The sequence below is a fragment of the Camponotus vicinus genome, unplaced genomic scaffold, assembly GCF_025532165.1.
Source record: "Camponotus vicinus isolate PSW18456_S1 unplaced genomic scaffold, iyCamVici1.0 SCAF_11, whole genome shotgun sequence".
Taxonomy (NCBI): Eukaryota; Metazoa; Arthropoda; class Insecta; order Hymenoptera; family Formicidae; genus Camponotus; species Camponotus vicinus.
In genome coordinates this window covers 11193442-11213150 of record NW_028141947.1, presented here as the reverse complement: position 1 = coordinate 11213150, position 19709 = coordinate 11193442, and the positions used below count along the sequence as shown (strand labels likewise).

The 19709-nt window shown below is 32.2% G+C and overlaps 3 protein-coding genes across 7 annotated transcripts in view; 1 reads left to right on the top strand and 2 right to left on the bottom strand.

Moving 5' to 3' along the window:
- Nucleotides 1–2632, bottom strand: part of Rab3gap1 (RAB3 GTPase activating protein subunit 1) — a 28909-nt gene extending 26277 nt beyond the window's left edge. For 2 of the 3 annotated variants that reach the window (XM_083081252.1, XM_083081254.1), the window contains exons 1-6: nucleotides 2174–2632; nucleotides 1504–1792; nucleotides 1289–1425; nucleotides 948–1161; nucleotides 331–736; nucleotides 4–218 (exon numbers count right to left, since the gene is read on the bottom strand). In XM_083081252.1, the coding sequence (XP_082937378.1) occupies nucleotides 4–218; nucleotides 331–736; nucleotides 948–1161; nucleotides 1289–1425; nucleotides 1504–1792; nucleotides 2174–2369 (1457 nt within the window). In that variant the 5' untranslated portion in view covers nucleotides 2370–2632. The remainder of the gene's footprint in view (nucleotides 1–3; nucleotides 219–330; nucleotides 737–947; nucleotides 1162–1288; nucleotides 1426–1503; nucleotides 1793–2173) is intronic. The other variant, XM_083081253.1, reaches the window with a different exon arrangement.
- Nucleotides 2633–5011: 2379 nt separating this feature from the next.
- On the top strand, nucleotides 5012–14506 carry Mnd (L-type amino acid transporter minidiscs). Of its 3 annotated transcripts, XM_083081696.1 has the most exons (10): nucleotides 5012–5503; nucleotides 5722–5868; nucleotides 6028–7291; nucleotides 9845–10063; nucleotides 10294–10564; nucleotides 10794–10917; nucleotides 11434–11634; nucleotides 13142–13291; nucleotides 13410–13587; nucleotides 13671–14506. In XM_083081696.1, exons 3-10 carry the CDS (start codon nucleotides 7024–7026, stop codon nucleotides 13730–13732), a joined length of 1473 nt encoding a protein of 490 aa, XP_082937822.1. In that variant the 5' UTR covers nucleotides 5012–5503; nucleotides 5722–5868; nucleotides 6028–7023; the 3' UTR covers nucleotides 13733–14506. The 3 variants fall into 3 exon arrangements, with proteins under 3 accessions (XP_082937822.1, XP_082937821.1, XP_082937823.1); XM_083081695.1 differs by having other exon boundaries at nucleotides 5012–5868; XM_083081697.1 differs by having other exon boundaries at nucleotides 5012–7291.
- Nucleotides 14507–16592: 2086 nt separating this feature from the next.
- LOC145962078 (ubiquitin-conjugating enzyme E2Q-like protein 1) lies at nucleotides 16593–19704 on the bottom strand. Its single transcript, XM_083082882.1, has 4 exons — nucleotides 19583–19704; nucleotides 18444–18705; nucleotides 17824–18240; nucleotides 16593–17399 (listed from the first exon to the last, which is right to left on the bottom strand). The coding sequence occupies exons 2-4, from the start codon at nucleotides 18678–18680 to the stop codon at nucleotides 17271–17273; spliced, it is 783 nt and encodes a 260-aa protein (XP_082939008.1). The 5' UTR covers nucleotides 18681–18705; nucleotides 19583–19704; the 3' UTR covers nucleotides 16593–17270.
- Between the last annotated feature and the right edge of the window lie 5 nt (nucleotides 19705–19709).

The window sequence follows — 19709 nt, the reverse complement described above, 5'->3', positions numbered from 1 at the left end:
CACCCCGGAATCAGGATGCTTCTCTCCCAGCGGAATCTGATTTCCTGCACGAATTCATGCCAGAGCTGAGCCAGGGCTGTCGCACCGCCGAGATTGTGTGTGCAATGCGCTGCGACTACTGACAAACGCCACACCAAGCTGTCTATTGTGCAGGTCTTTACGCCCTTCCACTGATCGTCCTCCACATTACATGTGGCGATGTCGTTATAGGGAAACTTCTGCAAAATTTTTTAATCTGCGGTTATTAATTGTGTTTATATACATATGATTTTTTTATGGAAATTGTTTGTCTAAAATAGAACATTGAAGTTTTAACGAAACTATGCGTACCGAGACATCGTCTGCGTCTGGAAAGAGGAAGTAAAGTATAGGTAACAATATCTCCTCCGAGATTGGACCTTCGACATTCTTATTTTTCTTCATACTTGTCTTGCCTACGACCGTCGAAATCGTGGGTATTCTAGATTCGGTAAGTATGTTGAAGGCTGAGCTCAGCATCTGATCATCGTAGATATAAGATGCATTCTCGCCCAGCAGTTCCACCATAGTTTTTTGATTGTTGCACAGATGCAGAAAGTCAGTCATATACTCGCCAAGCAAACAAGCGGGTAAAGTTACCATTTTCACTTGTACCGACCACTCGGGAGCGAGTTGCGGCTCGAGATCCGAATATCCTTCGCTATCCACAACCACATTATCCGACATTTCCGGCCATGTAGTGAACAGATGAAGTTCTCTGAAAATGTTATAAAATAAGAGATATTTCACACATAAATTAGAATTTTTGATGCTCAATAAGCTCAACTCAAAAGCAAAATTTATTTCTTTTAAAGAAAAATAAAATTACTTTCTTTCTGTTAATAACAATTAACTTTCCCTTTACTTGCTAGGTAAAAAAAAATCGCTTTCTTTATTGCTATGCCTCTGCTAATTAAAATGTTTAGTACCCGACAGGATCGAAGGTCGCTCCAAAGGGAAGTTTGCCCAATTCAGCTACGCCTAATGTTTCCCCTTGCATAAAATCGAAATCTGGAGGTTCCTGCGTCCATGTACTGTTAGTCCAATCCTTCAACAAGTAGGAGAATCTAACTGATACCATTATGGAATCAAGCTTTACTCCGCAACCCTCTCCTATCTTCTGCTTGAAGAGAGCAAGTAAACCTGTAAATACCATCTATTTGTAGAATTTTTATATCTATAATTATCAAAAATATTTGTAAACTTGCATTTTAATTACAAGACAAATTTCATATTGTTTAGATTGAATTAAAATATAAAAGATATATACCAGTGAGGTATTTACAATGTGACGGAACCTTTCTCAAATGCACCATATTGAGATTCACGCAAGTTCCTTTACCAGCACAGCATCCAAGGTACATTTTCTGCCAAGGTTCCTGCACCTGCACCAACGCGGGAATATAACTAAAATGCATAGAAATGATAAAGATTCCTACATTAGAAATACAAATTGTTTTCATGTTACAAATCAACTATATTTACCAATTCGCATTGTTAGTCGCAATTGTCAATGAACTGAGCAGAATTTTTATCCGTGTCTCCTCTGTCAAACTTGTTTTTCGAACTGGTATTAGAACAAGGAATTCTCGAACACCATAATAACGAGCTATTTCCATGCAATTATCATTCAGTCTCACAAAATCATTGGATACATCCAATGCATCTTTTTGACACTGTATCCAATCTTCGTCACTTTCCTCTTGAGGATTTGTCACATCCTCTTCTTCATCTTCCTTCTTTAACTTGTAATGTTTTAGCAAAAATTCAACATCTGGAATATATATAATTATTAACAAAAAATTCATAGTGTTAAGATTAAAAATAACACTCAAAAGATTTGCATTATAATATGGTATATAGAAATTAAAGTCCTGGAATATGGAATGATGAATCCACAAATTTATAAATCTATCTCTTCATCAGCTCCCATGTTTCTGTTCAAGATATTCCATAGATATTTTTTTTAGCTACAATTTGTATGATAACTGCAGAATCAATATTTCTTTATCAAGAATCTTTTTCATTCTCCAATTGTTTATTAGATTCAATATTGATATTTAACTTTATATATAATATAATTTCGCATATCATGATATAAGTTCTTGAATTCTTAAATGTCGATAAAGTTTTAAAATATCCTTTAAATTTGAACCTGCAAAATTTATTTTCTCCGAAGTTTCATGCCATTCACAATTGAGAAAGTCCCCCGATTTGAGGGGGCCTGCGATTTTGGCATGAGACAGTTTCCATTCATGCATGATCTCTTCGAGTCGCGCGATAAACACCTCCCATTCGGAAACAGTAGTGAAATCGTGATGATAGAAATCCTCGATCTCCACGTGGTTCATCTTTGCCGACGCAATCTTTAATTTAAAGAAGCAATGTTCACTCGTGTCACGATTCTATATCTCTTCCAGAGATATTTATTCTTAAAAGATTACAGCACTACTTTTTTGTCCCCCTTTTTTCATAAAACAAATTCTAATGTCACTTCAAAAAGTCTCACAGATATTTTTTTAAACCCTCCTTCTCTATTAAACAATAAATCCTACGAATTTTGTGTACATATGTATTTGACGTTTCCACAACTGATCTCAGCTGATACCTCAGCTCCCAGCTGATCGCCTACGCGTTTCATTCCTTTCCTCACAGATGGCACTTAAATCTTTAGTAAGTGGCGACGTCTTACGACAAGTATACAAAACTTTTGAATTACAAGATTCACAGATTGTAAGAGAATATAAAAAAAGACAGTATAACAGTGATAATAGTGATAACAGAATGATAATATAAATATATAGAATATGAAAAGCGAATATATAATTTATATAATTGTTAAAGAATTCGCCATCGAAACTAAAGTCGTGAGTTATAATGTATTTATACTGTGTATATAATGCATACATTTTGTGACATAAACGACGATAACAAAAACAAGGACGGAATGAACAATCCAGGTATGTAAAATTAATGAAATTGCAAATTTGAGGAATATTAACACGTAAATTGATTACCTTCAGATACTCTACGTCCAATTATTTTACAAGACAAAACGATTCATCACATCTCTCTTCATGCAACAATAATCAGTTACGAGTATAATTAGCGTTATCAATTATGTAATGTTTTTCAATAATATCAGATTTTATTAGTGTTATCATTAATATTATATTTTATTATCGCTATCATGATAACAAGAATCTAATCTCTCTCTTGATTTATAATACTTGAAATTTGATTTTCCGTAAATTTTTGCCAGAGAAAGATTTGCTGTCTATTCGTTGCCCGCAATTTATATTCCACTGAATTGACCATAATTAGGATGATTTTAATCGGAATGTCTTTTTTGCATGGATTAGCATGCTGGCGTCAAAATTTATTTTTATATCACCACAGGAACTTGCGACGCGAGGATTAGAAAGGGGAGAAACGTACGCTTAAGGCGGAAGCCTGTCACGCAGTGACGCTCAAACGAATTCCTTTAAATTTTCCTAGAAATGTCAATGAATTAGAACATTCACAATCGTGTTGATTTCAATTTTTCCAAAGGAAGAGAAAATTTCATACTCTCGCTAAATATTTTACTTTCTTTTAATTTAAGAAATATATCTATTTTTCATTTTTTAGGTAATAATATAAATGAAAACTTATAACTTTTATTCTATAGCCTTGTAGTTTTATAAACTATATAAAATGTAGTTTTAAAGACTATATAAAATATCAAGATAGTTCCGTATTATTTACAGCAAAGTAGAACAGCAAAATTAAATATAAATAAAATTTAACTTGAAGTTATATATATATATATATATATATATATATATATATATATATATATATATCCATTTGTATTACTATTAATCTATCTTCCATTAATTTATTAAAGTATATAAGAAATGCATACTTTTGAAAAACAGCGATTTTCAAATGCTAATAAAGTTGCAAATATTCAAGCATCGGAATTTATCACGTGCGATTAATATACAATTCATAGTTGCATACTAAATGTAGAATACTAAATATAATGTGTAGTCATTCTTTTATTTTGCATATTTATTCTGTTTGTAAAATAAAATACGTATCTGTATAGGATTTAAATAGACAGAAAAAGTAAAATACGGAGTGCAGTAAAATATCATAAAAAGTCTAATTATAAAAAAACTGCAAAATATACAATTTCAAATATTTTTTATGAAAAAGGGGAAAATAGAAAACTTATTAGAAAAAAAAACAGAAATGTGCAATTAAATATGTAGAAATTAAATCTAGTTTATTTGTTAAAATAATTCCAGCTTATTTATAGCAAAAATTCTGAGAGAAATCCGAAATAAATTCACAGAAACGCGACGAGAAATTCTATCATTGACTGATTCAATTGTCACGGCGATTCGCGCTCATATTTAAGTAACATTTTACACACGGTTACGCACACTAATAAATTGCATGTAAATGATAATGTGATGATAATGCCGAGAAGGTTGCGCGGCACTGACGAAATGGACGGACGTGCGATGTCATTGGCGTAGAATGTTGCTGCAGCTAAAATACATTATTCATTGTATGTCTTATTAGTATTCCTGCCTTAAGATTTCCTTGGAAAACTTCGCTATAGTCTTTAAAATAGAAGTTAAAAATATAATTTTTCTATAATAACATGACGTACATAAGTAGTATTTTTACTTCGAGTCCTCAATTATCGCGACACACATTTTGGCGTCTCTTTTAATCGATTCTTTACGAATTCTTTTGAAAAACTCGTTCGTTCGCATTTTTTTCTTTTCGATGCAGAGCACGAGGAAAAATACTTTGACGAGCATTTTTAATTTTTACTTAATAAACAACTTGTATGCAATAATTTCGATATTAAAAATCTTTCATAAAAATATATCTACTGACAAGAGTAGATTCTCTTGCGTCGCGATTATTTCGCAGCTGCGTGCGCCAATGTCGAGAGGGTGATGCGTGGTCTCCGCGAGCGAAAGAGCAAGGGTTCGCTCGGACATAACGCTCTTTAGTATCTTTAGTATCGCACTACAACTGCAATATCGCACACGCATCGCGTCAATTATGCCTTTTCACGAGAGAACATGATCCTTCGTCCCCGGCGATGCGCGTCGCGTACTCGCGATCGACACGACGATCGCCGGCGAGATGCTGCGCATCTCGACGAGAAAATCCGCCGACATTTTTTTGCGCGATTCGCGTTCGACGAGTCGCCGCGCGACCACTTTTGCGATCGATGATCCGGACGAGATACTGATTTCATACGCGTGCGAATGATACCGCGTAGAAAATCCTGGGCGAATGTTCGTCATGAAATTTCATCTCAACGTTTTCAATATGAATTTTACAAGGCGAATATAATATAGTGTTACATCTTTGTAAATTTGTAGAGTTGCGAAATAAGCAAAATATGAAATGAAATAAGGTTCTTGTAAAGCAGAAACTTGATTACGACATTAATCATCTCGGCAATTTACACGTAAATTAAAATTTTGATTTAGGAAAAGTTTTGAGAGATTCTAATATATATGTAAAAATTTTATACATTTGAGATAATTTTAAATTGCATTGTCGCTTCAAGTTTTTAAATAGACGTTTCAATTTTTTATTCCGAAAGTATTGATTGAAGTCGAAATAAACTGGTTTCTTGTGTCTCTTTTTTATATATTAATCACGAACTTCCCTGCAACGTGCTAGAACACTTAGCCACATCGGTGTGATAAACCGACAAGCGTGGACTGTAATAACAAGCCTATCAGTGTTAATATTGTAAAATAGTCGATTAATAATTCTGTGAAGCACGTCGTGCAAATTGCTGCGAAAAGGAAACGAACGAGAATCAATGTACGTATAGTTATCAATATCCGTATATTTTATCAATATTTTAAGTTTGATGGATTGTCACGAGAAAATCTTTCCCGCAATTCTATTCGGTTATCGCTCATATTTTTGTTGCATTTATTTGCATTTCACGTCTCGAAAAATGCGTTATCGTTTTCGCAGGTGTGCGATTTCGGCGTTTCTGATGCAACATGGTTGTGGGACCCGTAAGACTTAGGGCGCAATGGCGTAGAAACGGGAGATATGAAGTGATGAAATTTGAAAAAAAGCTTGTATGTCAAATATATTCAAATTTATAAAAAATTTACATTTGACATTTTCGAAGAGTGCATCCGTTGAATTTTTATTATTCATCGTCTTTCTCTTAAAATGATGCCATTCAACGTGAATGTTTGCTCAAGAAAGCAAATTGCGAATTCGGAACAAGTTGTTCTCATCTGGTTGTTTGACTTTTTTATCTCATTGTTAAAAAGAATAGAAGAAGCTTGACAGAGTGTCGATATAGAAAGAGAACTGAAAAGTTGTTAAAATTAAATATTTTCTATTTCCATCGTGCTTTATTCGAATCTCCAAAGACGCGAGGAGGAAGGAGAGGGGGCGAAAAGACTCGACGTAGAGAGTTTGCACGATTTTGGAGCCGATGCCGGTATTACTCCGATACTATTTCGGAGCGCTTGTGTCCGCGCCACTGGACGCGCGCTACTGCGAGCGTCGCGTCAGTTCGATCGTCGACAGAGGATCGTGTGGAGGGTAGAGGTAGTGGTGAATGCGACGTGTATTCGGCGCAAACGCAAGAGCGTGGAGGAGAGCGCAGTGAAATAGCGAGCGACCGTCCGGCTTCATCGGCAGTGTGAACGTGGACCGGCACATCAGTTTCGCACATGTGTCAGCTCCGTCGTGTCAGAAACGTCTCTTTTCTTGCCACGTGGTGACAAAGAGAAGCGCGCGTTCTGTTTTCCCCTTTTTTCCCCGCCGTCTTTCATTTATCGGACTCGGCTTCCTTCCCGCCTGTCCACGTGGTACGGTGATGCTCACGCAGCAAGCTGCCCATTCACGTTACTCCGATATTGCAAATAGCCGCGCGGAAAAGCGTGTGACACTCGAGCGCGCCAATTTCGGAGAGCGTAGGTGAAGGCAGACGCGTGCACGTGCGAGAGGATGCCAGACAAGGTAGCGCCGGCGGAGAAGACGGTCCCGCGATCCGTGATCGCGGGGCCCGACAGCGGCAACGAGGGTATTAAGCTGAAGAAGGAATTGGGTTTGTGGGACGGAGTGGCGATCATCGTCGGCATCATCGTCGGCGCCGGTATCTTCGTTTCGCCCAAGGGTGTGCTTCTGAACAGCGGCAGCGTCGGTCAGGCCCTTATAGTCTGGATCTTCTCCGGGATCCTGTCGCTCATCGGGGCTCTATGTTACGCCGAGCTAGGTGAGTGAATGACGAAATCCTGTATAACGGTTACTTCTCTCGCTGCGAATTGTCGGGTTCGGCAGGTGATGAAACCAGATATGTCTCGGTGAAAAATTTTTTGAAAGAATCTCTCTTTCTTCTTTTCTGCAAAATATAAATGTATGTAAAAAATATTACAATCTCGCTACATGTTTCTGTCGCAGAAATGTTTCTTGGCACGTGATTTTTTGCGTGCTTTTCCTATTTCTCTTTTGAACACGCTCTTTTGAACTCTTTTGAATCTTTAGTTTTTTATCTATTTACATACAAAGTATTCCAAATATTAAAAAAAAAGAAAAAAAAATATATATATATTCTCTTCTAAAAATTATATATTTATACATACATATAATTATATTATATTATTCTATAAAAAACGTAGTAATTAAAAATATAGTAATTAATAACGCGTATTATGCTATATAACAATAAAATAAAGTTACAAAATTTTCCTAAATTATATACGTTATCAATATGCCACGTATATTATCATTATATAATTGATCTATTTGTGAAAATAAATTATATAATTAACCTATTAATGCAAAAAATGATAATATCGTGAAATTATTCATAGATTATTTAAACAATTTTTCTAGTTATTTATATATATGTATATTTTTTATTTCACATATATTAAAAAGTAAGAAAACTTTTCAAACAAACCATAGTTTTTACATAATACAATATTTCTTTTCGCAATTCTTTTTTGCTTTATATAAAAATATATTGAAAATTATATCTTTAAATTATATGTAATCTTATAAATGTGCATTTGTTTTAAAACTCGAAGTATCTATCTAGGAAAAGCACATATATCTTTTATTTGTTTATTTTCTCTTTACTGTTTCTTTATTTACACGTGCGTATTGTTTCAACATAACATGTTCATAAAGTGCACTCTTACATGATAATAAGTACTCTTTTGCGATAACTCGATGACTAATAGTAAAATAAACCGATAGTGACCCGACTAAGGACTGAATACAAAGGACCGATTTCGAATAATTTTTACAAGGAAAGAAAAAATCATAGAGAATTACGTCGCCCATGAAATATTGTCCAGATATTTTTGAATTGCAGATATTTAGTTTGAAACAAGTTTACAAAATTTCAGCTCAGAATTTTATGATTGACGAATATAAGAGCAAGAAAAGAAAAAGGAAAGAAATAGTTTCTATTTGTCTATTTTTTAAATTTCTGTATGTGCATACATACACACACAGAATATATTTTAAAATATAGATTTTATGTATATATAAATTGGAATAATTTCTGTTTTTTTAACAAAATATTTTCATGACAAAAATAATTTTTTAATGAAAATTAATATCTTCGTCAAACACGATACTTTATTTCTATTAATAGTTCTGGTCTCTGAGGATTAGTACTATAGATTTACTATTTAAAGTTTGATTTCTGCACAAAGAATCATTTATCGAAATTCGCTGTTGTGTCTGTAAATTTGTAACAAACTGGCCATCACGATTATAACAAGCCATTCACACAATTGTTCTTCATCTTATAGTATTTTTATCTGTTCATAAAAAATATTCCAAATTCTAAAATAGATAGAAATTTGTAAAAAGATTACACATAATTTATAAATATAATTAAAAGATATATTCTTTCGTATAAAAGAAAGAAAAATTGAGATAGAAAATATTGTAGCAGTATGTAAAATTATAAGTTGTTTGAAAGATGTAATCACCTTGTAATAACAGGAGACGAACGACGTCAAATGTATAAATTGTAGTAAGTTCTTCGTGACAAACCTAATCATTAAATTTACGCTATTAAGAATCATATCCATTATCATCATTATCGCATTATTGTTATCGCGTGCCACAGATTCAATTAAAAATATACTCAAAGTTCCCTTAAAATAAAAAAAGAAAATTAAATGAACATTACAAGATATTTTAAGTCATTCCATAACTATAAAAGCCTATTTCTTTATTTTGAAAAAGATAAGATCGAACAAAGCATTTTTGCAACTTGATTAATTAAAAAAAAGAAGTAGAAGGAGAGAAAAAGAAAAAGAATAGAAAAGAGGACAGATACTGCAGGATATGCAAACTGTGACCTCGCCGAATGACCCAAAAACCGCGATATCGCAAAAACGGCGAGAGCCCATTGATAAGACTGTATATAAACATGCGGAACATGATTTACGAGGAAGCAGTATCTTCGCAGATGCTGCGCAGAGAGAAATCATGGAACGCGCGTGCAATAATATAATAGATCACGACCGCGCGATCCGACCCGGTGGCAATTAAATAGTGTTACATACGATTATCAATTTTTTTCTTTTTCATTATTCAAGATTAACAATTTATGCGCTTCATAAGAAAAGGGAGAGAATGAAATATAAGCGATAGTAAATAAGTATGTGATGTAAGATGTTATTTTAGAGTTATAGGTATATGTACATTATACTTTCGTTGGACTAACTGTTAAAATTGATCGAAAATATGTATTGATTTATGGAATTTGATAAACACAGATAATTTCCTTTTCACATTTATACAGGTACGATGATTCCCAGATCTGGTGGTGATTACGCGTATATCAGCGACGCCTTTGGACCTTTGCCAGCGTTCCTTTATCTCTGGGTGGCGTTATTCATCCTGGTGCCAACAGGGAACGCTATCACAGCACTTACATTCGCACAATACATCCTACAACCTGCGTGGCCCGGTTGCGAACCGCCATATGAAGCGGTGCGCCTCCTCGCTGCTGTGATCACGTGTAAGATGAATAGTTTGTTTTTATTAATTTCTTTCTTTCATTTAAGAGAAATTTTACTTTTAATGAGTAAAGTAAATATTAGTAGAGATAATTTAAAAAATGAAAAAAATACAAAAAAAATATAATAAATAAATATAATAATTAAAGTATAGAAAGGAATAATTAAAAAGGGAAATTGTTATTAGTATCAGTGTAGAGTTTTGAATACGAGTGAGCGAAAAAATTTGCAGGTCTGCTGACCGCCATCAATTGTTACAACGTCAAATGGGCGACCAGAGTGCAAGACTTCTTCACAGCCACCAAAATTTTCGCTTTACTGATCATCATAATAGCGGGTCTGGTGTGGCTCTGCCAGGGCCACACGGAGAATTTTCAACGTCCAATGGCTGGCACCAACACTCAGCCCGGTTATATCGCCCTCGCGATTTATTCCGGACTGTTCTCTTATTCAGGCTGGAATTATCTCAACTTCGTGACGGAAGAGCTTCAAGATCCTTATAAGTAATTGCGAGTTCTCCGTTTTATTTCATCATTCCTTTGCATCTCTACTGCAATTTTCGTAATGTACATAAGATAAAACAGGTACTGCTTATTTTGGCAAGAAATGGAACATTGTATTATTAAAATTATATTATTAGAAAAAAATTTATTTATATATTATTTAAAAAATTATATGATAAATTAATATTTTTATATGCCTTTAATTAATATTTTTAATTGATTTTTACAGAAATCTTCCAAAGGCTATTTGTATATCATTGCCAGTAGTAACAGTGATTTACGTTTTCGCAAACATCGCATATTTTGTTGTACTCACACAAGACGAAATACTTGCATCGAATGCCGTAGCTGTTGTAAGTACGGGTTTATACATTAATAATTGGAACAACTGTGAAGTATCGATCAACGCGATCACGTTTCGTTGCCAAGTAATTGCATCCACGCGAATATTTTAGCGTCATAAAGAAAATAGTGCAGTAAGAAAATAATGCAGTTTATATTACGTATATAAAAAGGAATGATATATTGATTTAAATATTAAAAAACAAACTTGTAAAAAGAAAAAGAAATTTAATTCACACAACTAACTTGTATTAAATTATTTATAACAATTTATCATATTTTGAGCGATAAAAAAATTAATATGCAAGCGAATGTCTCTTCCCTAGCGTACTATCATTTTTCATAAAAGAAAGATCAAACATCGTATCCCTGATAAAATTGATAGATTGTTTAATACATCTCGTTACACGCCTAAAATGAAATCAATCTTCGACGCAAAAAAAATTACGCAATTTCGCTTTCGCTATAATCAAAATGCCACTCCACTTTTGCTAACATAACATTAAATCGCAAAAAATTCCTTCTAGACCTTCGGCGATAAATTGCTGGGTGTTATGTCATGGATCATACCATTCTTCGTGGCGTGTTCGACTTTCGGAGCATTGAACGGCGCGATATTTGCATCGTCCAGGTTGTTCTTTGTCGGCGCCCGAAACGGACATCTCCCCACTGCCATTGCTTTGATTAATGTCCGCAATTTGACGCCGATGCCATCTCTCATCTTCCTCGTAAGTACTGCATCTTCGTTTTTTGTTAAATTATTAAAATCAAAATGCAAAAAATGTACAGATGCAGGCCACAAGTTGACAAGGATTTATTAATAATTTAATATCGAGTTTAAATAATTTTTGACGTAAAAAAATCGAGTAAAGTGAACAAAACGTCGCAAACAAAACTTGCATGTATGTAATTTTACGCTGATTTTACTGGCTCTCCTTGAAAGTCAAATGGTGAATGTATCTTTCTTCTATCGTTTTAACTATCCATTGGTATAATTGAACAACAATCTCTAAGCTCGAACTCTATTTCATCAATAGTTATCGTCGTATAACATGCTTGCAATGCATTCGTTTAGCGATAACAGGAATGGGACATGTTGAAGATTTACGTGTAACATTGAGGCGTGATATATTGACATATCGGGATTGAACTAATATAATCTATCCTGGAATTTGCATAAATTTTTATGACACTGTGACATTTGTAAAAAAATAGAATAAGTTTATTAATTGCCCAAATATTTTGATCATGAGAAATTATTTATATATAATTATTTTTTCATACATTATTTTGTATAAATTTTTTTTACCCACAATATGTTCAGCTCTATACTTCGAAACATTTTTCTAAACCCTCTTCAATGAGAGAATACTAAAGAATCATATGTCTTTAGTAGTTGTGTAACTGAAAGAAAGAAAATAGTAGAGAAAAAATTATAAGAAAACTAACGCAAGCACTCAAAAAAGCGATCGGTATGTATATTTTTAATTGATATCGATGTAATTTTGCGCTTTGCATGTGATAATTTGGTTCATTCAATTGACGGGGACATAATTAATTGGTGTATATAAATACCGTGAAATTAAACTAAAGCTCTGGTTTAATAAAATAAGCCAGTCGAATTGAGCGACGAAGCGACGTGCGTAGCAGTATGTGGTCTGGCATTTTAATCTCTGCAGTTCGTTTGAAAGCGATAAATTGATCTTTTCATGTCGATCTCTTTGATGAGCGGAAGTCTGCTAGCGATTTCCATTCTACGAGCAGATTAAAAAGACTGATCTCGTTAAACGCCGTTCAAAATCACATCGTACCATTAAACATTGTATAATTTTGTTGTTAATTATCTTATTTTCTAATAGAGATTAATTAGAAATTAATTAATTAACCGCTCATTTAATGTGTTATCTCTTTTAAAACTTTAAATCAATAGCTTTTGAGATTGATGAGCAAAAATGATTTAAGATTGAGAATTAAAAAATTATCAAATTATTATTATCACCGTGTTAATTCTTTTACTAAGAAAATTTAAAATTAATTGAAAAATAGATGGATGAATAAATGTATGCATAATTTACATACATAATTCAGAATTGATCGCGAAAATTATTTTCAATTTTAAATCAACACTTTGTTGCAATTCGTGATTGATTCTAAAAACGAATACACTCGCGGAACAATTTTTCTATTTTTACTATTGTTGAATTTTAATTCTGATTGTTAAACTATAATTTTTAGTGCCTTATCACCTTAGTCCTCCTCATCATAAAGGATGTCTACGTATTAATAAATTATGTCAGTTTCGTTGAGGCTCTATTTACCACATTTTCCGTGTCTGGTCTATTGTGGCTACGTTACAAAAAGCCTGATCTCCATCGTCCTATAAAGGTACGTATATCTTTCCCTTTGTCAGAATTTTTGAAGAGAGTCCAAAATGTATATTTCTTCTATTTTTCTTCTTTTATATAAATAAAATTTTATTTCACATTTTTATATTTTTTCCTAGGTTTCTATAATTTTACCAATCATCTTCTTCATCATTTGCGTATTTCTGGTCATCTTTCCGTGCTATGTTTCACCATGGGAGGTAGGCATAGGCATAATCATAATCTTGTCTGGAATCCCCATGTATTGGATCTTCATCGATTGGAAGGCGAAGCCCGCATGGCTCGTGAATGGATCCCGTAAGTTGTACTCAAACTTTGGAAGCTCGTCAAAGACATGTTCGCGTTTACAAAATTAATACTGTCATATATATATTTTGCAGATAATTTCAACATGGCGTGTGCCAAGCTGTTCATGTGTGTACAAGAAGATAAAACTGAGTGAAATATGTGAAAGTAGTTGTAATTATTGCCAAAAATTATTCCAAATTATGGTGCCTAAATTCGAGAATGCGTTTCGTGTGAGTATGTGTATTTTTAGATAGATAAATTAACTCGTACTTTTTTAGATAGATAAATTAAAATTATAATCCTAATCACACACATCAAATGTCAATTACAACATCGAATTTTGTCGAACAGTTGCATAATTTTGTAAGTATTAACGACAATACGTGCATGTGAATGACGTAACACGATTGTCGATGTAGATCTGTAATTTTTACATTTTATATATTCCCATATAAAATATGAATTATAATTTTTATATTCGTGATTATTTATGTGATCGCTTTGTGTCCGAAATGATTGCTATAATCAATCTTGGCGTCAGGAAAATTCAAGTATCAATTATTGACTATATGTTCAAGAATTTCGATATTATTTTAATACTATATACACGTTTAAGATAAATATCTTAAACGCGTAAACACGTTGCATATTTTTGTTTACGATTTTGAAACAGATAAATACAATAATATATAGAAATATATATAAATATGCACAAAAAATAAACAAATTTAAAAAAATAGATATAATTTCGATGAGTTTAATTCTTGTTTTGTAAAATTTTATGTCAATTTTTATATTTTATTTATTTGCGGGGGATTATCATTATGTGACATTTATCTCGGTTTAGCGAAATGAGAGAAATACTCTTTTCGATCCCCGAATTGTATATATATGTATAGTGAAAAGTAATATATAAACTTTTTGTGTATACTACATATCTGATTATAGTTCCGAATTATAAACATAAGTATATAGTTATAACTTATATATAGTTATAGTATAGTTATATTAATAACTTATAATTATTAACTATATACATAAGTATATAGTTCCGAAAATAAAAATATGCAAATATGCATATAAAAAAATCTGCTTGATTGTATATATTATACAGCGTTAACATATAATTTTGATAATTATTTATCAATTATTAGAAATTTTTTGTGACTTTATTATTACACTTACTAAACTTTTAGATCTTCTCATTATTATATACAACTATTATATATATAGAGAGAGAGAGAGTATTCGCTCATAAAAACATTAAAATTTTTTCTAATGAAAGTAAATCTAAAGATTTAAAAATGTATTTATCTTTTTTATTTTTCGAGTGAATTATTTTGCGTATGATATTACTTGATTATTAATACATTCATAGTTCGTTAATTTTGATATAAGATATAAATTATATTAATTTTATGTATCAACAGTATAAAACTAAAAATAATATCAAGGATGACAAAGTAACGTTTGAAAAAAATACGAGATATTTATATGTCACAAAATCTTATCACATCTTAAACATGAATAATATCTGCGCTTTTAGATATTATGATTGTGAATAATGTGTTAAGTATTATTTATGCATATATATTCTAATTGAATAACTGCTCAAGTATCGATAGAACGTTTTCATCATGAAACAAAGTGCATTCGAGAATGACTGATCATGTGCCTTCTATGCAAGTAAACAGATTACATTTTTTTTTTGTAAACCGGAAGACGATTGATTATATTGAATAATGTACAAAATACGTTAAGGATTAAGTTATTTCACAATTATTGTAATAAATATAAAAGTAGTACTTCCTTTTAGGGGAAATTTTATAGAAATATAATAACTATTTTTGAATGTAGCAACTTTATTCCAACAGATGGATAAAACGGTGTTGTGAAAATCGCTTTAAAATGTAATAACTTGCAATTATAGTTTATAAGCTGCTAATGAAGATAAAAGAGAAATTCGTATTCCATTTCTTGTTTGTTCCTAAATTTTTTCCTAAATTTTTAACATGATATGTGTGATAATCTGACTGGTAGAGAAGAATTACATATGCCTGAGTCATCGAACTTTTGTAAGTGTACGGTAAATAGGCCAAAAGTATTGTTAACGTATACGCCAAAAAGATTAATAATGATTTCTCACGCATATTTGTAAATAAGTTATTTGTATTTAACTTTAGTCTCACCCTTCCTTGCATTTTTACTTTTCAAAATCTTGTACAAATATTATTATTTCTCAGCATATTAAAATTGGACAATTGAATCTTCCTTTTGTTATCTAGAACTTCATAATGCCATATGTTTAAGTCCATTCTTATTATAGATTTAGATAGTTTAGATGGTCGAGCGAATGTCGCTCGTGTTCGTGATTAAATGTCAATTTAAAATTTTACGAAAAGATCTTAATACTTTAAATTAATTATATATTTAATTATATATTATTAACTAATTATATATTTATTTGGCACATACAAGTTATGTCCAACAGAATAACTATATGTACAAACATTTTTGCGATTGATTGGATAAAGAAACATATCGAAAATCATTTGTATATGACGGATAGTATTAAAAGAAAAAAACAGACTTATATTGTAGAAGCTCATAATCAAGGCTTCTGTTTCGAAAAATTTTTAAGCAAGTATTCTTCTTCTTAAATTATTGATATAAACTGGAACTAAATTTTACAAAGGCAAAGAAACAAGCAACACTATATCTATTATTTTCGTTGTTTATATTTACACATTTCATCGGCTCTTTAATATATATATATATATATATATATATATATATATATATATATATCATTGGATACATTTAATGATATATATATATATATGATATATATATATATATATATATATATATATGATATATATATATATATATATATATATATATATATATATATATATATATCATTGGATACATTTAATGATATATATATATGATATATATATATATATATATATATATATATATATATATATATATATATATATATCATTGGATACATTTAATTTAATTCATTATTTTGAGCAACCTCTTTCTCATTTCTTCTATATTTATGTTTAAAATTGAATGAAACAAAGTGCTTTGTTATGAGCTTCTGGTATTTATAACGAATAAGTCTTGCAAACTTGTGCCGATTCGACAAGTGCAAATAACATTGTAACGGTATATCATATTTATCTTAATAACTAATTTGGCGTATTTGTATAAACATAGGGACTTAAAAAAATTTTGAAATTTTCAAAAAAATTTCTTCCAGCTTTTTTCAAAGCTACGTCTTTAGTATAAATACAGTCAAAATTATTTTTATGATTTGTACTTATTTCTGCCTTATAAAAATAATAAGATAAAAAAATTGGAAATTTCTTTCAAATCTCGGAATTTTTTCTTTTTTTCAGTCCCTACGTATTTATTACAAAAGTTGAAAAATGTGTGAAAATGCAAAGAAAACTTACGCGCACGTTTTGTTTATCCGACAAATTCGATAAATTCCTTTCTGGCTACATGTGTATATTCGTGATAACGAAATTACACTTGGATTTCCTGACAGAACGGAAAAAAATCACTGTCGGCGTTTCCGGAAAAATCGGATAAAGAATTATATTGGTTCGTACGCCTCTTTTTAAATAAGAAACGCGAACCTTTTCCGACTCCGGACAATAATATATATTCTAAGATCAGCCTTCGGCGAGCGGCGGGGTTACCCAACCATATTTTTCGTGTGTTTTCACCAGATTCTTAAATGTCTCTTCGGCCAATTGTCGATTGTACTCCTTACTTGGCTTTGACTTTCTCGATACTTGGGCCTGCAACACGAAAATAAGAATTTTATACAAATAAATACGAGATTTCCTTTTCTGAAAAATCGAAAAAACGTGTAAAAACATTACAAACATTTTCTACTATTGGCAAGTATTTTTAAAATTTTGCTCGCTTTTAATTGCGAAAAATAAAGCAAGAACTTCGCCAAGTTAATAGAAAAGATACCATCAAGATTCCTATTAATTTCCAGATTTGAAAGATGACAGAGAAGCTATAAGAAATTCGCGGATGATTTAGAAGATGATAATATTAATAAAAATTATTTATGTGATAAATTTATAATTATCATATTACATTATTCTGTATCACACACATTATTGTAATCATATCTAATCAATGTAATCATATCATCATAATATATTATGTGGAAAGGATTAACTATTCAATGCAAATTAAAATCATGCTCACTTGTCCTTTCACAACGCTAGCTGCGAATTGCATGATCATCGACTCGACACTATATGCACAACACCATCCTCTTGGCGTGAGGAGCTCCATGCAGATAGCACCGCCGTGCATCACAAAGCCCTGCTCGATCCTTGGCGAGATCACTCTCATAAAAGGTGGCGCGAATGGAAACTCCTTCGGGAAGATCACATTCAACAATATATGAGGTATCTTCAGCTCACGCATATCGGCCGCCAATCTGCTGTCCGGGTCGATCTTGTGCAATCGGACAGACCACTCGAAGACATTATCGTTGACAAGCTCGGCGGTGAAGGCCGAATCACCATGACGTTGTGCTCTCTGAATCCTGTTAAATTCCTTCATCAGTCGACGCAAACCTACGTCCTTGTCGCTAGCGGCCTTGTATTCGTTATTGTCCTGTGCAAGCAGACCTGATTTAAGACTTTCGGAATATTCGAAATCCCAGAATGATTACAGGATCAAGAAAACTATTTACTTCATGCTACCATTCAAGAAAAGAGCTAGAACATCAATTTATCAAATCCCTTTCGTCTCGCAAGTTTATCGCTCAGCAACCTCTTTATAATCTTTTCACTGAATCAATCAGGAACTCCACGCACCTTTGCGGACTTTTTCATCTTGAAGAAACAATTACGATCGACATGAGTGGAATCTGGATTTTCCGGTATCGGATCGTCTACCGGAATAACGATGTCCGGACGGTGATGACGATTCAAGAGTCTCCTTGACGGCGAATTGGTCGAGCCGCTGGCTCCCTCCGGCTCCGCGATCTTATCGGAGGATCGGAAAAGCTTCCGGATAGCGGCTATGACCTTCTCTTTCGATTTCGTGGACATGGTTAGAATACCGTGTCTCGCTACTCTGTATTCAAAATTTTTACTCATAAGAAACATTCAAAACATATATCAAAACAAAAAACATATATCAAAATCATGACGATTTATTCTTGTAGGACATATTATAAAGAAGCTAAAGAAATTTATATGCAAAAAAAGGAATTCCTATAGGAGAGATTGTTGGAATAATCCGAATTATTTAAAGTATGTAGTAGATCATAAATTAAAGATTATTGGAGGAAATGGATTAAATTTACTAATACATAACATATATAAAAAATTGGTATGTCAAAAACGGTGATTTCTTCAATTTTCTTCACTTAGCAAACATAAAAAGTTTCATCATTTTTTATTTTTGCATTTTCTTGGTGAAATTTTCCACTTTTCATGTCTAGGAAAAAGTTACATGTCCAGCGGTTATATAATTTTTCATGCGCGATATTATTTATAATAACAATAGGAAACTCGTATCGATTAATTTCTCTAAATCAAATTCACCGTAAATATTGTCACTTAGATACCTATATAACAATATGCGGATATATTGCGCATAAACAATATCTTAACATTTTTTCAATATCTTAAAGATTGCAAATTCAATGAGAGAATTTATTAATTTCTAATGTCTAGGACAAAGAAAATATTGAAAATCATCTTTACAACTGTATCTTTTACCTGTTTCCGAGTATACCTTTCAGATGCGTATCAAATTTTTATGTCGCACTAATTATTCCTAGCGATTAGTCTTGGAATCAATTTCTGTCAGTTTTATTTTAAGTAATCTATTTCTTGTAAAGAAAACAGTCATCAAAAATTTATTAAAGTCTTATGAAATTTTTAGCTATCCAAATGAGTCGAATTTCACCGAATTTCACTGAGTCATTCAGTCTTACAACACTCACCCATTTTCACGTCAATCCTGTATCGCTCACGCCCGATAGACTGTCAGCGTGTGATTATTGTGTATCGTTAGCGTACACGCGAGAACGGCAAAGATGCCACCGCTGGACATAGCGCAGTCTCCACCCT

Excerpts from the sequence above, each read along its gene's own strand:
- Mnd (XM_083081696.1), top strand. The coding sequence starts at position 7,024 with ATGCCAGACAAGGTAGCGCCGGCGGAGAAGACGGTCCCGCGATCCGTG. Across the intron at positions 7,292-9,844 it reads TCTATGTTACGCCGAGCTAG|GTACGATGATTCCCAGATCT; the intron begins GTGAGTGAATGA and ends ACATTTATACAG. Across the intron at positions 11,635-13,141 it reads TGCCATCTCTCATCTTCCTC|TGCCTTATCACCTTAGTCCT; the intron begins GTAAGTACTGCA and ends TATAATTTTTAG.
- LOC145962078 (XM_083082882.1), bottom strand. The coding sequence starts at position 18,680 with ATGTCCACGAAATCGAAAGAGAAGGTCATAGCCGCTATCCGGAAGCTT. Across the intron at positions 18,241-18,443 it reads AGATGAAAAAGTCCGCAAAG|GACAATAACGAATACAAGGC; the intron begins GTGCGTGGAGTT and ends CTGCTTGCACAG. Across the intron at positions 17,400-17,823 it reads CTAGCGTTGTGAAAGGACAA|GCCCAAGTATCGAGAAAGTC; the intron begins GTGAGCATGATT and ends TTCGTGTTGCAG.